This window comes from Nothoprocta perdicaria, unplaced genomic scaffold (genome assembly GCF_003342845.1).
Source record: "Nothoprocta perdicaria isolate Ctin4 unplaced genomic scaffold, notPer1 scaffold_211, whole genome shotgun sequence".
NCBI lineage: Eukaryota > Metazoa > Chordata > Aves > Tinamiformes > Tinamidae > Nothoprocta > Nothoprocta perdicaria.
Genome location: NW_020455328.1, coordinates 1,013,167 through 1,027,638, shown reverse-complemented (window position 1 = coordinate 1,027,638; position 14,472 = coordinate 1,013,167). Strand labels below are relative to the sequence as shown.

Here is a 14,472-nt window from a genome sequence, read left to right as displayed (position 1 = left end):
GGGGCTGTGGTTCGTGCACATCCAGTTTAGGCAGCTCCCCAGATCCTGAACGGGGACGGCAGCACCCGCCTGCTGAGGGCTGTGTCCTTGTTGCTGTGCTGCCCACCCTGGCACCGGCCGCAGCAGCAGCAGCCCCTCTTCCCCCCGGGAGCAGCCCTGCCTCCGCAGGTAGCCAGAGCCTGCGGACGCCTGGAGGCTGCGCTGGGAAATCGCTCTTACGGGATGAGCTTCTCCCGCAGCGGGAGGTCACATTTTCAACGAGCCGGGTAAAGGATCGGGAAGGTGCAGGCCCACAGGTGACAGTGTCAGCCCTTGTTTGAAGGGGGCTGCCGCTTGGACGAGGGCGCTGCGAGCAGGGAGCCCAACGATGCCCAACTGGGGAGGTGGAAACAAGTGCGGCGCCTGCGGCCGCACCGTCTACCACGCCGAGGAGGTGCAGTGCGACGGCCGGAGCTTCCACCGGTGCTGCTTCCTCTGCAGTAAGTGGCCGTCGCGCCGTGGGGCTGCCGTGGGGCTGCCGTGGGGCCCCACACCAGAGACCCAGCGCACGCAGGGACAGCAGCGGCCTGGGACAAGCCTGTCCATTGCCCACCAGGCTTGACTGCTGCTTCCCTCGCTGCTTCCAGGCCTGCTGGAGCTGCGTCCGCCTCCCTCTGCCACGACGCGCAGGGCGCTCTGGAGCAGGGCTCTCTTCCCCCTCGYGTGTCTCCCAGTCTCCCGGTCTCCCTGCACCCGTCCCAGCCACCCTCCGCACAGGCCACGGGTGTCTCTCGGATGGGAGCCCGGCTCGTGTTGCTCGCGCAGGACGCGACGCAGCCCGGTTCACACTCATGCACCGAGGTCGAACCAGCTCGTGCCGGGACTCCCGGTGCATCTGAGGCTGATGGACGAGTTATAAAACCGCTTCCCTGCAGGAATGTTTAATCCGCTCCCTTGCAGCCATCACGCTCACAGCGGAGTTGGACTCTCGATATCTTAGCGCAGCCAAAAGCCTAGACTTTCTTGGCACGGGGGCCCRTGGTTTATTTCAGATGAAAGGAGTCCAAAGCATTATTTTCCAGTCCAACCAACAAATCCATTGAGGCATTGAAATTGTGCTGCTGAAAAGATTTTTGATTAGATGAAAGAAACAAAGGGGCACTTCATAAATTCTAGGCTAGTGCTTTGCAAACCAGCAGCCTGCCTCACGACATAGAAGAACCTTACCTCGTTGCAAACAGGAAATATTGTTTTGTTACCTGATTATTGAGCTTCGATATCGGCAGACAGGACTAAGCTTCAGCCTTCTTTGTATAAGTCAGAGTTGCAAGAGAAAGCAATTTGCTGCTCTCCTGCAGTGTGACACCAGCAAGCTGCATGGCATGGGAGCCTAGGTAGACCCAAGTGCCTTTCCCTTAGCTCTACAGCAGGCATTAAATTAAGAAAAAAAAGGGTCCCAGCTGCCTTATATTCAGCATTTTATGGGATTTTTCTGTTAAGAGCGAGTTGGAACTTACAGTCAAACAAGGGCTCTACTATGTTTGACTCGGGTTCTGCTTAGTGCATAGTTCTGAGGGTTTAAGTCTGTAGACTTAACAAACATGCATTAGTTGCATTCCTTATTGGGTATTTGTCTTATAATGGAGCTAATGAGCGCAATAAGCAGAGACCTCTGTATTTTGAAGACTGTAAGTTTCTGGTGGATTTTTTTATATATACAAAAGMTCTACAACATAGCTGGTATTTGGGTTTGCAATGTGTGCGGATGGAGATGGGTCCCCGAGGCAATTTCACTGTTTTTGTTCTTTTTCTGTTCTTTCCCCCTCCAGTGGTCTGCCGGAAGAACTTGGACAGCACAACCGTGGCCATTCACGATGCTGAAGTTTATTGCAAGTCCTGCTATGGCAAGAAGTACGGCCCCAAGGGCTACGGGTACGGGCAGGGGGCAGGCACCCTGAACATGGACAGAGGAGAGAGGCTGGGCATCAAGCCTGAGAGGTGAGTTAAGTTAACGGACCCGGGACGTGGGCTGCCCTTGTCCGCTGCTACAGTTTTCATAGGAGCTTTTCAGCCTCAATTTTGTCCAATTCGTGTTGTCTGGAATGCAAACACTCCAGAATATCCCAGCAAAACACGACACAGGTTTTAGCTTAAAGTGCACAAAACTCCTGCCAGTAACTATGTGAGTAGGTGCTGTCTGGGCAGGAGTTACTGCAGCTGAGGATGCCAGAACCAAGTCGCACCAGGACCAGATTATTAGACGTATTAGTGGCCTTGCAGATATCCACAAGATGCAAAAGTGAGTGTTGTCCTTAGGGTGCTACTCAGTACGACAAGTGAGTGGGAGCTGTTCAACAGGCAAGAGCGGATTCACAGAGCTGAGTATCTGAGGCTACAGAAAGAGTGAAGGTGTCACTGGTTTGTGCTCAGTTACAGCTGAAAATTAATGGCCTGTTAAATAGCAAACATTCCTTGTCTGATTAAGTTCCATCTGTAAAACAAAGCATCTGAAAAAGAAGCTGAGCTGGGTCTCAGACTCGCTCCATCCAGGTTCCCAGACCATCACTTGACTCTTCAGTGACAGCCAGAGTCTGTCTGGACGTGGCAAATAGTTCAGTTCACTGGCGTCAGTGATCAGAGCAGCTAAGAGGAGTTTGACAGAATTGCCTTTAACTTATTGTCTGATAAATCCAGCATCTTCCTACACGCCTTGGAATCCCTCCTCTAGAAGGTGAAAAGGAGGCCCTCAGAAAAGCAGCTTTTTCTTTTAACAGCCACTGCCCTTTGAAGCATCGTCTTTCCTTCCAAATGTAACCAGGTCCTTCCATTCCTTCCAAATTCCTCTTTCTTCCAARTGCCATCAGACGGCCTTGCTGGTAGCAGTCTCCCTAGTCTTCAAAGCGAGCTTGTTTTGCTGTGCTGTGTTGGATGCTGCACCATTAGTGTTGCTAAGCAGGGCAAGAGAAATTACTAGAAGATTGAAACCCATAACCATCTTGTTTCTTTCAGCTCGCCCTCTCCCCACCGGCCCACAACAAATCCCAACACTTCGAAATTCGCTCAGAAATTTGGAGGTGCAGAGAAATGCTCGAGATGTGGCGATTCTGTTTAYGCGGCCGAGAAAGTAATAGGTGCAGGGAAGGTAAGGGAGCTTCAGCATCGTGAGTCGAACCATAGGAGACCTCTCCCCAAAGAAGGAGCAATCGTGAACAGCTCACAAAGTGGGCTGAAGGTTTCCACAGAAAGGGGGAGGCGTCTGAAAATCCCACGTAAAGCTGCCTGGCTTAATGCTTAATAGCTGAGATCCGCTCTGCATTTATTAGAGCAAATCCAAACCTCTCAAAATACTTCCTGAGCAGGCGCTGCCTGGAATTCAGAGCTGTGTGCCATCTCAAAACACACAGCTCCAACCTGCTACTGCTGCACTTAGTTCTCTTTGGATCTCTCATGTATCTCTCACTTATGCAGGTGTTTCTAGCTAAACATATATYTTAAACAAACTTGAGGATTCTGTGTACTTAAACTTTTTTTTTTCTTTTTTTTTGTTCCCCTAGCCATGGCACAAAAACTGCTTCCGATGTGCCAAGTGTGGGAAGAGCCTAGAATCTACAACCCTAACTGAAAAGGAAGGAGAAATCTATTGTAAAGGTAAACAAAGACATGAGCAGTTGTTTATGGGTCAGGCTCTGTGTGTGTTACAAGGCCAGATGCTGAATTTATTCCTGGTCTAAGGAGCCACTGCAGCTCCTGTCAAGGTAGAAATAATCCATAAATCCTAGTAAAAAAAGCCCTGACACGCCTGGTTTTGAGCCTTGCTTTGGATTCTGATCATCTGGTGCCGAAAGGGAGGTAGCTGAGTGGCTTGATCTAGAAAAGCGGCTCTTGGGTCAGAGGCCTCGGCTACCACGAGTTCCTCTTTCTTGCAGGTTGTTACGCGAAGAACTTCGGGCCCAAAGGATTCGGATACGGTCAGGGAGCGGGCGCCCTGGTTCACGCGCAGTGAGGGARCGCGGCTTGCTGCTCTTCTGAGGCTCCTCTTAGGAAGGCAGTTCCCCAAATGTTACAGTGTTACTACCTGCTATGGAATGGAAACTAGTTTACTGTAGTCCTTGGGCCAGATTTTTAGCAGATATTTAAAAAAAAAATAAAATTTTAAAAACACTGCTTCCCCCTTCCCTTGCTTCATTTGCCACATCTAAACCCTTTTAATATTGTATATCAAATCAATAAAGCTTTGCTTGTTGAGGTATCCTAAAAAGAGGTGTCACGTGTTTTGTCAACTGCAGTGTGCAGATGTGGTGGGGAGTAGATTCAAACACGGGCAGAGACATAAGGAGGGCCCGGGGTGTTTCGGGTGGTGGTGAAGATGTGATACAGAAGGGAAAGCAGGCCCCGCTGAGCATATTGTTGGATTGCATCTCTCACTCCTGAGGTTTTTGCCATACATTTTTTGGCATATGAAAGTACTATGTCAAGATAGCTGGAGACTAACAATATCCCTACTCAACAACCAATTTTGCTTTAGGAGATGCTTTTGACCTTTTTTTTTTTTTTTTTCCCCAGTAGAGTTGTAACACTCAATTTTCAAAAGACACAGAGGATTTCAGCTGTTTGAGTTAGAAGACTTTGCCTATCTACACACTGACAGAAATAGGCATAATTAACAACTGAGAGCGTAAAATTACACTTTGAGCATTCCAGCAGATAACGTGACTTGAATTCAAACAGCCTGGACAAGGAATGACAGCATTTGAGCGTGTCAGTGTGGTGCTGGTTTCCTCCCGGGGAAAACAGACGTTCTGTAACAGCCTAATAGTCAGCGTTGTCACAGGGGCTAACACAGCTACTCACCAGGAGCAACTCTCCATGTTGCTCCTCCTAAAGGCTACAGAGAAGGAGAGAGAGAAGAGCTTTTCTGTGGTGGGGAAGCTCACAAGCGCTCGCCTGTGTTTAGAGGCAGGAACACAGCCCCCTAGCAGAGTGGTGCTGGATGGGGTCTGGCTACATCCAGCATTTCACCTCTTGGGAGGCAGCGCAAATCCCCTCCCACCCAGAGCAACGCAGGGCTTCATGTGAGAATGAGGTGCTGAAGCCTGAAACATGGCCCAAAACACTCAAGAGAAGCTGGCTTATTTTCCTGTGAGTAGCTGGTATTTAGCATGACCAGCATAGCACTTTTCTATCCAAAGTTAAGTTTCCCAAGTATCTGGAAAAGCTGGTTGCTGCCAAAAGGTTCTTGTCACTTTCTTCTGCAAAGCTTATGACTAGCTTTGGTCCACCATAAGGAAGGGAGAGCTGAGATCTGGGTTCACGTACTTGTAAAGCCACATTTTGTGCTCCAGCACATAACAGGCTACCCGTGGAGTCTCTCCAGCTCCACAGCTGCTGCCCCACAGGGACTTTGGGGCTCAGTCCTCAAGAAAAGTTGCACAGGTGAGGAGGAAGGAGCTCAGGCCATGGGTAGGATACAGGGGTGGAGGTGGAAGGTCTGGTTTCTGCACTAATCTTGCCCAATAGCAGTTAACTAAACCAAAAGACAAGATCTAAAACACTGTCTGGTTTCAGAAGTAGCATAAGACCTTTGGGAAAGAAACATTCACAGAGTGAATGCATGGAGATATTTTCAGGACTGGGAATGCTACAGTAAAAGTGGTGATCAACGATGTGAAAGTGCTTCCAGGCTGAGTTTCAAGGAACTTCTACCACCACAGTCTGAGAGGTAGTGAGGCCCTGCGAGCCAAAAGCCTGATTAGAAAAATATGTATGAGTCAAAATAATACACAAAGAGCGTTTTTGTTTGGGTCATTAAAGAACAATGTGGGTATCAGGAAGGACAGACAGCCTGGTCAAAATGTGAGCCAAGAGCTGAGCAGTTCGCAGAGGGAGCAGAGCCAACAGCTCGGAATGGGACGGGAGAGGAGGGTGGGAGAGGGCGGCGGGAAAGGGAGCGGGAACAGCAGCACTGGCCATCGCAGCAGCAGCGCCCAGGGCAGCGGCTCCTGGTCCTCGCCCAGGTCCTTCGTTACGCTGTTGGCTCCGCGCTCGCCAGAACAACTTCCTTCACCCCTGCTCTCGTGCCCTGTCCAAAGGCTCATGCCCGGCTCTGCCACTGCCTTCCGACTAGCGAACCTGAAAACAGAAAGAGGTGGTTGAAAATCTGCTTCTTAAAAAGGGGAGGAGATTGTTACACAGTGGAAAAAAAAAAGGAGATACAACTTCTGGAGCAGCTCATAGATACAGGTAAGCAGTAAGTCATCACAAGCTTTAATTCAAGCTGAAATCCGAAAAACCAAAGTCATGCTCATGACGCACACAGAGTCCTAACAGCCTGAGCAGGCGAAATCACTTCCCATTATTTGCTGGAGCTACTGAAAGTGATTTAAAAATTGCCACATCAGCAGCAGAGATGGTGGGTGCAATTTGTGCTGACAAAAACTGGCGCAGAGCGCACAGCTTTTTGTGCTATAAAAAAGAGTTTTCAGCTCTTAGAAAGGAAAACGAGCAGAAGAAATGCTAAGTAGTGCTTTAAATCACTAAAAATCACGGGCTTTGCTTTGCTTTCCTCAGGGGAGTCTCAGCACTAACTCACAGCTCCACACTACTCTCCATCCCCACTAGTTATTTCATTTAACCACAAAGAAAAAAAAAAAAAGAAGGGAAATTAAAACTCGTAACCATAAAGCCATCCAATTAGTCAAGAGAAATGAGTGACTCGTGCTGACGTGCTTTCTCTTGGTCACTGTCATCTTTCAGCAGCAACTGGTGAATAGGAGCTCAGCCCAGGCTGGAGAGGAACCCCAAGTTAGGCTGCTTGGAGCTCTAATTTAAGATCACACTGTTTCTATAAAAACCAACAACTCTTGTTTCACCATCTAGAAATGTTTCAGCAATACGCAGGAATGCAGGCAGTGTGAGCACGAGGCTAAGTTTGTGAATTACTGCAAATAAATTCAAGCTGCGATGAGTAGCTGCCCGTACAACGGTGCCCCCTCAGCTGTGTAAGATGGCGGCAACCCCAGGGCAAGAGCTGCCTGTGAGCGCTGCCTGGGCGAAATCAGCCGCGTTCATGCCCAGATTGCTCACGGAAGGCCTCGGGAGGGGACTCGGTGACGCTGCTCCGAGGCTGCAGGTGTCCCCCAGATCAACACGGCGCCCGAGCGGCCCCCGGGCCCCGCGGGGCCCACGCAGGCGCCTGCGAGCAGCCCCGCCGCGGGGGAGCGCCTCGCTCGGCCAGCCCCACCGCAAGGGGCCCGTGAGGGGAGCACGAGGCTGCCCGGCCTCCCCGGGGCCGGTTGCGACGCCGTGGCCACCCACAGTGGCCGCAGCCACCGCCTGGCGAGGGCCATGGTGGCACACGGGCCCAGCCCTGCACCAAGTGGGCTCGTCTCCCCGTCCTCCAAATCACAGACGCTTCGAAGCCCTGGCCTCCACTCCTGTGAACGCTGCTGCCCATGGCCGGGCTGGCAAACTGCCACAGGGCTGGTCGCCGCTTCTGCTGCAGCCTGCCCTTCAGCACCGGCCCTAAGAGCGGAGCAATCACTGCGTTTTCTCCAGGTGACCCCAGGAAGTGCCACCATATATCCATGGCCACCATACCCGTGGCCCAGCTGGCTATCTCGTTTAACCATTACAGCCTCACAAGTGTCATGACTCACCTACGTCTGGCCACCTGAAAGGCGCCCTCAGAGCCATTCCCCGCTAAGGAACCAGTTACACTGCCAGCACTGCAGTCAAAGGACAGCTTTATCCAACTAGCCAACTATAACTCGTAACGGGTGCCACAAAGGTGTCATTTACTGAAAGGCAACAAAGAAAGGATCCCACGGCAGCACAGAGCGTGGACATGTGCCCTCTGGGACACCCGGCGGCCTCTCCGGAGACAGGAATCACCCCGGTCGCTGCCAGGAGGGACGGCCGCGAAATCGCGTCCCGAGGCAAGGAAAACACCGCACCTACGAGTCAATATTTATTTGATTAATAACTTACAAAATTTAACGGATTTAATTTATGTAAGGAGAGCTAATTTATTAAACATTTGACAGATATTTTTTGTTCACAATGTAATACATCAAGATCTCGACGGTATTAAAATAATACTTGGCACAGTTATAAATAAAGAATATACAAAAAAAATCCATAGCTTAAATTGTAGTGATGTTGTTTTATGCATATTAATTAAAAAAACAAATGGTGGACATCAAAGAATACAGAAACCTGCAAAGAAACAGCACATGTTTAGGGCCAAGACAAAATTTCCATTTATTCTACCAATATCAGATTAAGTTGCTCTGATGTGCTCTTGGTCTGGATCAGCTCAAGTTTGATAAGCAATGCAGTTTTGGTACAGTAAGTGAATTGTATGTTTGATAACTTGACAGAAAAATGCTGCATAGTTGGCTTTCCCCCCCTTGTTTTGATGTTTTCAGATCAAAAGATTCAATATGACCCAAGGCAAGTTACATTTTGCACTGGAGACTACTTATACACCCCAAATCCATATATGCAAGATTAACAACCATTGTTTTTACCATCGCTCAAATTCCGCAGGTCATTGCTAAACTGTCACCAGAGAGTTATTATCAACCAAACAGTGCARAATTTGTCACTTATACCAAAGATCACCTCTTCCTTGCAAACATTTTTTGCGTGGACTGCACGACACAATTCACGGCAGCAAATGCAACCGAGCAATTAAACCCCAAACTCGTACTACACACCCAAACACTCTTGAGGTGCTACATTATATTTAATGAAGAGGACTGAAGTTCCTTACGTCAACGACCCCTGACAGAAATGTGAAAAGAAGATGAAGAAACCGCAGAACATTTCTGCTAATTAAAATAAACAACATTGTAAAGTCTTCATGCTTTTTCAGATTATAAAAAATACGAATAACTGGTGTGAACTCTTTTCACTGAAGTAGAACGTGTCATCATTGGGATTACAAATTTAGTCTGACAAAAATAGCAAAAGCTTCTTGCCACCCCTACACCCAAGCCTCTCCCATTAAAACTGTGCCCAAGGCGATGTTGATTTTTCCAGTACTAAACATTCAAGTACTCTACTGTCGCACTTCTGTAAATCCTGATATCTGGTACTTGCAAACTAAGCACGTGTCTTGAGATCAAGAAACAACTACAGAAAAAGAAATGGTTACTTGCAAATACTGAACATCAACTATTTACAGATTCACTGCTCCTCTTACTAAGGCAAGGGGCGGGAATACCACTAGCTTGTTTTATTACCTGTAATTGGCGTATTACAGAAAACGCTAATTTTGCCAAGCATCAAACATGCAGTGAATTTGCAGGGTATAATGCCTATTAACAGCAATATTGAACATCACTAAAAGCTCATTAGATATCTTCCTACACTTTTTGGTTGAATAAAATGAAATGAGCAGCTTTAAATATACTAAACACACACTCACAAAGAGAAAACTATTTGATAAATTACTTATATACAGATACACATTCTTTACACTGGTCTCAGTCATCTGCTTTCAGGTCCCCTCCCCAGACTCCCCTCACAGGTTTCTCGAACCACTAGGTTGCTACAGCACTTAGAAAAGAACTAACCTGATTCTCAGTCTCTCTGTAAACAATAGTTAAGGAAGCAGTGAATTATTATTCACTATGAGTATATGAAAACACCATAACAAAAATCAGTGCATCACATTCAAAAAAGCCCCTTTGGAATGCAATTTCAGATCATTCCTTACCTTCCAAACATATCTGTAGCATGAGAACTTGTTTTTTTTTAAAGAAAAAAACCAACAACATTAAGGTGATTCCCACTTACCAATGCACCACTGTCCTCAGAACGCTGCATTAGATTTTCTATTTCTATGTGCTATTATCAGGATTTTTTTTTAATTTAAGTTTGTTTTCCATTAATTTACATGCAAACAAAGTATTTCAGACAGCTTTAGCTTCTTCTTTTGTAGTCACGTTGAATTTAAAAGCATTATATCTTCTCTTTTTATAGCTGAGACTTCTGTAGTCACACTCTTGCTTCTCCCTATGACACTACACTTTTGAACGTGTTTTTGATTACACTACACAGTACTGCATAGGAATGAAAACTAATATTGAAACCTCACTATTTCATAAGTTGTTTATACAAACTCTTCAAAGAAAATTCTTTCCTTTTTTTTTTTAATCCTCTGACTATACTGCAGTCTAGTTTTAAAGGTGTATCGTGCATTTAAGCGGGGCTTTAACTCTGACGGAAAAGCTTTCCTTATTTGCACAACTGTTCATTTTCAGACTATATCATCTCAGGACAGAGTTATTGCAAGTATTTAATTGTACCAGGATCTGGTGGCAAAAACAATCACCAAAAATGATTGGTGCAATAAGCAATTTTTGTTGTTGTTGTTGTTAACATTATCTGACGTGCTCTACTGCAATAACTTAACACATCACAAGGGATTCCCACCACATGATTTTTATCACAGTATTGGAATGCACATTTTTGATGTACATAATACTATAGAAAACCTGTATTAAAAAGTCACATTACCGGAACTACAACGTAGCCATCTGAGTGAGCTCTGCATCACGAAATTTAGTATTTTTAAAATTCTCGATTCTCGTTCCACTGGAATTATCTGTACTGGGAAATTAATATTTCTCCTCAGCACAACATAACTACTACTTATGTCAATACCTCAGTAATCTCATGCTCCATTGTGAAAGAAAAAAAAAAAAAACCAACAACAAATACTGTGAATATGCTGTTGTGAATAATTCACATGTTAAGAACTGTTAAAATCCCTTTTTGCTCTTCCTCCTCTTCCTTATCCGGTTTGGCAGTTTATTCTGTCCATTTTTACTTTTGTTAATAAAATTCTGATGAAGAGAAGGTACCTTAAGATTCATCATCAGCCCTACACATAGCATGCTACTCTTCAAGGGATGTGGATTCGAGAGAGAGAGAGAAGATTTTTCAGGCACCACTCAGATCGGATATGCTCGCAGGATGAACGTGGTGCTACACGAGCTGGTAGCCTGATCCTGAAGTTTGGTCATACTCTATTGTGTACTGCCTTGTCCAGTCCACGATAACAGGACGAAAAAGACCACAGCATCTGAATTCAAAGAAGTCTATAATATTCCTTATACATCCATGGCTGGAAACAAAGCAAAACCAGATGTTTGTTAGTAAGCAATGTCATAGCTTGTTTATATTTTTTTTATAAGTGTATTTAAGGTATTTATTTAGGTATATTTATAAACATATTTAAGAGGTTTCTATCAGAAAATCAGGACAAAAATCTCCTTGTGCACGCAATTACACACCATTTCAATAAATCTGCTTGCTGGAAGTTTGTGTCATGACATTCACTGGATAGGCTGTCAGTGTTTCATCTCACTGGCGATGCCAGGTTGCTTATTTTAAACTTCTGACACTACTTGCAGGAGTATTTTTTAGAATATTAGATATTTCAGTGAAATTGGTTTGTGAATGTGACACTCACTTGGGGACAAAACCAGTACCACTTACTGGAAAGCACTGTTTCCTCTAGGTTCCACTGTACCTCTAGGTTCACTACAAAATGTTTTTCCCTTCCGAAAACTGTTCAGAATGTGTACAAAGAGCATTTTAGCAATCCAAAGACTGAAAATATAGTTCATCAGTACAAAATTTTAAAATATTAAGTTCCCTAAACGAGCTGTGCAATTCAGTCATTTAGGAGAAATCCATGTCTACATTTTAGAACTTACTTGAATGGACTTTCAATAGATGTGGTTGTAACTTTAAAGTGCTTGTATCGTCTTGCGTTCATCCTTTCATTTGTAGTGATACCTAAACAAGATATCTGAAGACAGGAGAAAAGCAAGTCACTTAGCACAGGTAAAACATGCAAGCAAACCCTACAGCCTGAAAAACGACTGATTTTCCTCTCTTGTATCTTTTCTTCTGAAGGACAGTTTTTTGGGGGAGGGGTAGGTTTGGGGAAAGGGAGGGATTTGACGGGGTTCCTACCTAAAACAGCCCGAGCTGTAACAGCAGCAACACAGCTCCACGCATGGAGCTTGATCAGCTCTATTTGCAACTTTCAAGTACAAACAACAGCTGAACCAGACTGCACAAAAGTTTTCATTTTGAAAGCGATCAGAAATAAATCACAGTCACTGGATAAATCCCAACCTGAGAGTYCATAAGAAATGCCTTTAACTATATCAGATGATTTTTTTATATATATAATAAAGCATATATATATACACACACTTTTATATATATATACTACATATAGTGTATAGTATATATACACTATTTATATATATATATATATATAAATCATCTGATAGCTACTGTAAAGAGTTATTTTACACAGCATTCAAATCCCTACATTCTCTTGGAATTGTGGTTATAGTATCAGTAGTAACTTCTTTTGAGTTTATGACTTTGTTGCAATAACATAACTTTAACTCTTCTATCTACAAGACAAAAASAAGGCCCAAGGAAAGGTTTAGACACAAGTCACCTGGCCAAAATRCGTGAGCCCATTAAACCTAGCAGAGTTTCAAGCCTGTGTATACAGAGGAGCACTTAACACCAACTTTTGAGGAAAGAAGCAGGCCACATTTTAAAGTATTTTTCTGAGGAGGTACCTAAGGCTTTGGCAGTAACCCTGGCCATTTTGGTAAGGAGAAGAAGTCAATTAGTTTTCATGCTAAACACTGTTTAGCAAAAGGAGGCAAATGGTAGATTTATTCTGCTTAAGTACATTTATGACGCAAAATGATATGATAGAAATACCTTTTCAAGGGGCATATAGTTCAAAGACTCATCRCAATCGTATTCACAGGAACCATGGAATGATTCCAATATTCAATAAGGAACARTCAGAATATTCACAGAAGTTACACAATACTTAATGAATCATTATGCAAATATGCTGGAAAGCTCTCTGGAAAGTTAGATGTTTATCCCAGAAGTCGGGTGGTTTAGGTCAATTTGAAAGCAATTTGAAATACATGGAGTCACCTTAGCTCATTTGTCTTGGGCAGGAAAGACCTCTAGAAGAGTGAACAGTCCTAACTCAGGCAAACAAGATTTTGAAATTGCTGTATGCTGCAAATCATAAGCATTAAAGAAAAAGGAGGACAAAATTCAGGTTGTCTACCCAGTTGTACTTGCACCTTAGAGGATTTTTATTTCCACAATCTCTGGAAAGATTAAACGAGTTAAGTCTCATTCCTCATTAAAGTCTTTCAATATAACTTGCCTTTAGTCTTAAAGTATGTAATGAAGGACTTGGTTTTGGTCAGATTAGGGCATAGCCATGTGATCCTGACAAATCATATTCAARTAGTTTAATTAAATATTGCATCCCATTTGAAGTTACCATCCTCTTTCTGCTAATGACCTACTGCATCACTCCTACCCCCAGATTTTAATCTCTTGGCATCTACTAAACTTTATTGCCTTCTCCAGACTATTTTGCCGTTTTGTGTGTCTGTGTCTGTGTCTGTGTGTGTGTGTGTCATTCTAAGAATGGAAAGTGTGAGGAAGGTATTCTAAGTTTTTGTTTAAAAACAAAACAAAAAAMCAGTGAAAAGTGAATGATTATCTTCCACCCAAAGCCAACAGATGCCCACCTCCTCCAGGTACGGATCAGAGACCAAACACTCAATCCCGCAAAATCAACATTTAAATTAAGATCACGGAAGCATCTGACATAGAAGAGTTGCATTCTTAGGCCACTCCCAACATGCAGCATTGCAGACAAAGTGCTCTTCCATACCTGATACATCTGACACATGAGTAAAACAGCCACCCACATGAAGTGAAAAACACTGTTCAGAAACATCCAAAACATCCAAGGGGAACAGGTAGCAATCTGTGTAATATAGGTCCAAGATCCATCCTTTGCGTAAGTTGTCTCACAGTGGAATCCCCAATCTAGAGAAAAAACAGAGCGTCAGAAACGACACAGAACACTAAAGACCAGGTATTTACTACACACCAACCTAATACTAACATTTGAGCAATTCTTAGTACTTGAAATAAGGAAATGACAACATGCTAGAACAGTTTTATTCACTCCCCCTTCCTTTCCCTACCCCTGGGCTTTTTTTCTCATCTCTAGTAACACATAACATCCACACACAACTGTGAGAAAGACAAAATCAAGGACAAGAAAAGTAGTCTTTTCTGACTTAAAATACTGACACAGGCAACAATTATATAGTTCACTTCCAGAATAAGAAGTATCTGAACTCTGATAAGGTAAAAATGTGAAGGCAGAAAAAGATAAACACATCAGGAGATGAAATATTTATAATCAATAAATAAAACATTTACTCACAAGAGATGCATCCATAAATCATCCAGCAGATCATAAAGAGCAGGAAGAACAGGTACCCCATAAAATAGCGATGGTTCCCTGCTCCTAAAGTTGAAAAAAGAAAACAAWCAAACAAAAAAACAGGGATTAAGCTACTATCTTCAGGAAGGAGACAACCCTACACTAGGACATTT

At 44.3% G+C, this 14,472-nt stretch overlaps 2 protein-coding genes across 2 annotated transcripts in view; one reads left to right on the top strand and one right to left on the bottom strand.

Moving 5' to 3' along the window:
• Positions 1-334: 334 nt before the first annotated feature.
• CSRP2 (cysteine and glycine rich protein 2) lies at positions 335-4,104 on the top strand. The gene is made up of 5 exons (XM_026038529.1): positions 335-479; positions 1,809-1,977; positions 2,989-3,121; positions 3,534-3,627; positions 3,906-4,104. Exons 1-5 carry the CDS (start codon positions 368-370, stop codon positions 3,980-3,982), a joined length of 585 nt encoding a protein of 194 aa, XP_025894314.1. The 5' UTR covers positions 335-367; the 3' UTR covers positions 3,983-4,104.
• A 4,004-nt stretch (positions 4,105-8,108) lies between these two features.
• ZDHHC17 (zinc finger DHHC-type containing 17) overlaps positions 8,109-14,472 on the bottom strand; it is an 86,520-nt gene continuing 80,156 nt past the window's right edge. Inside the window, exons 15-18 of the mRNA XM_026038540.1 lie at positions 14,300-14,383; positions 13,736-13,893; positions 11,709-11,803; positions 8,109-11,113 (exon numbers count right to left, since the gene is read on the bottom strand). Of these exons, the coding sequence (XP_025894325.1) occupies positions 10,975-11,113; positions 11,709-11,803; positions 13,736-13,893; positions 14,300-14,383 (476 nt within the window). The 3' untranslated portion in view covers positions 8,109-10,974. The remainder of the gene's footprint in view (positions 11,114-11,708; positions 11,804-13,735; positions 13,894-14,299; positions 14,384-14,472) is intronic.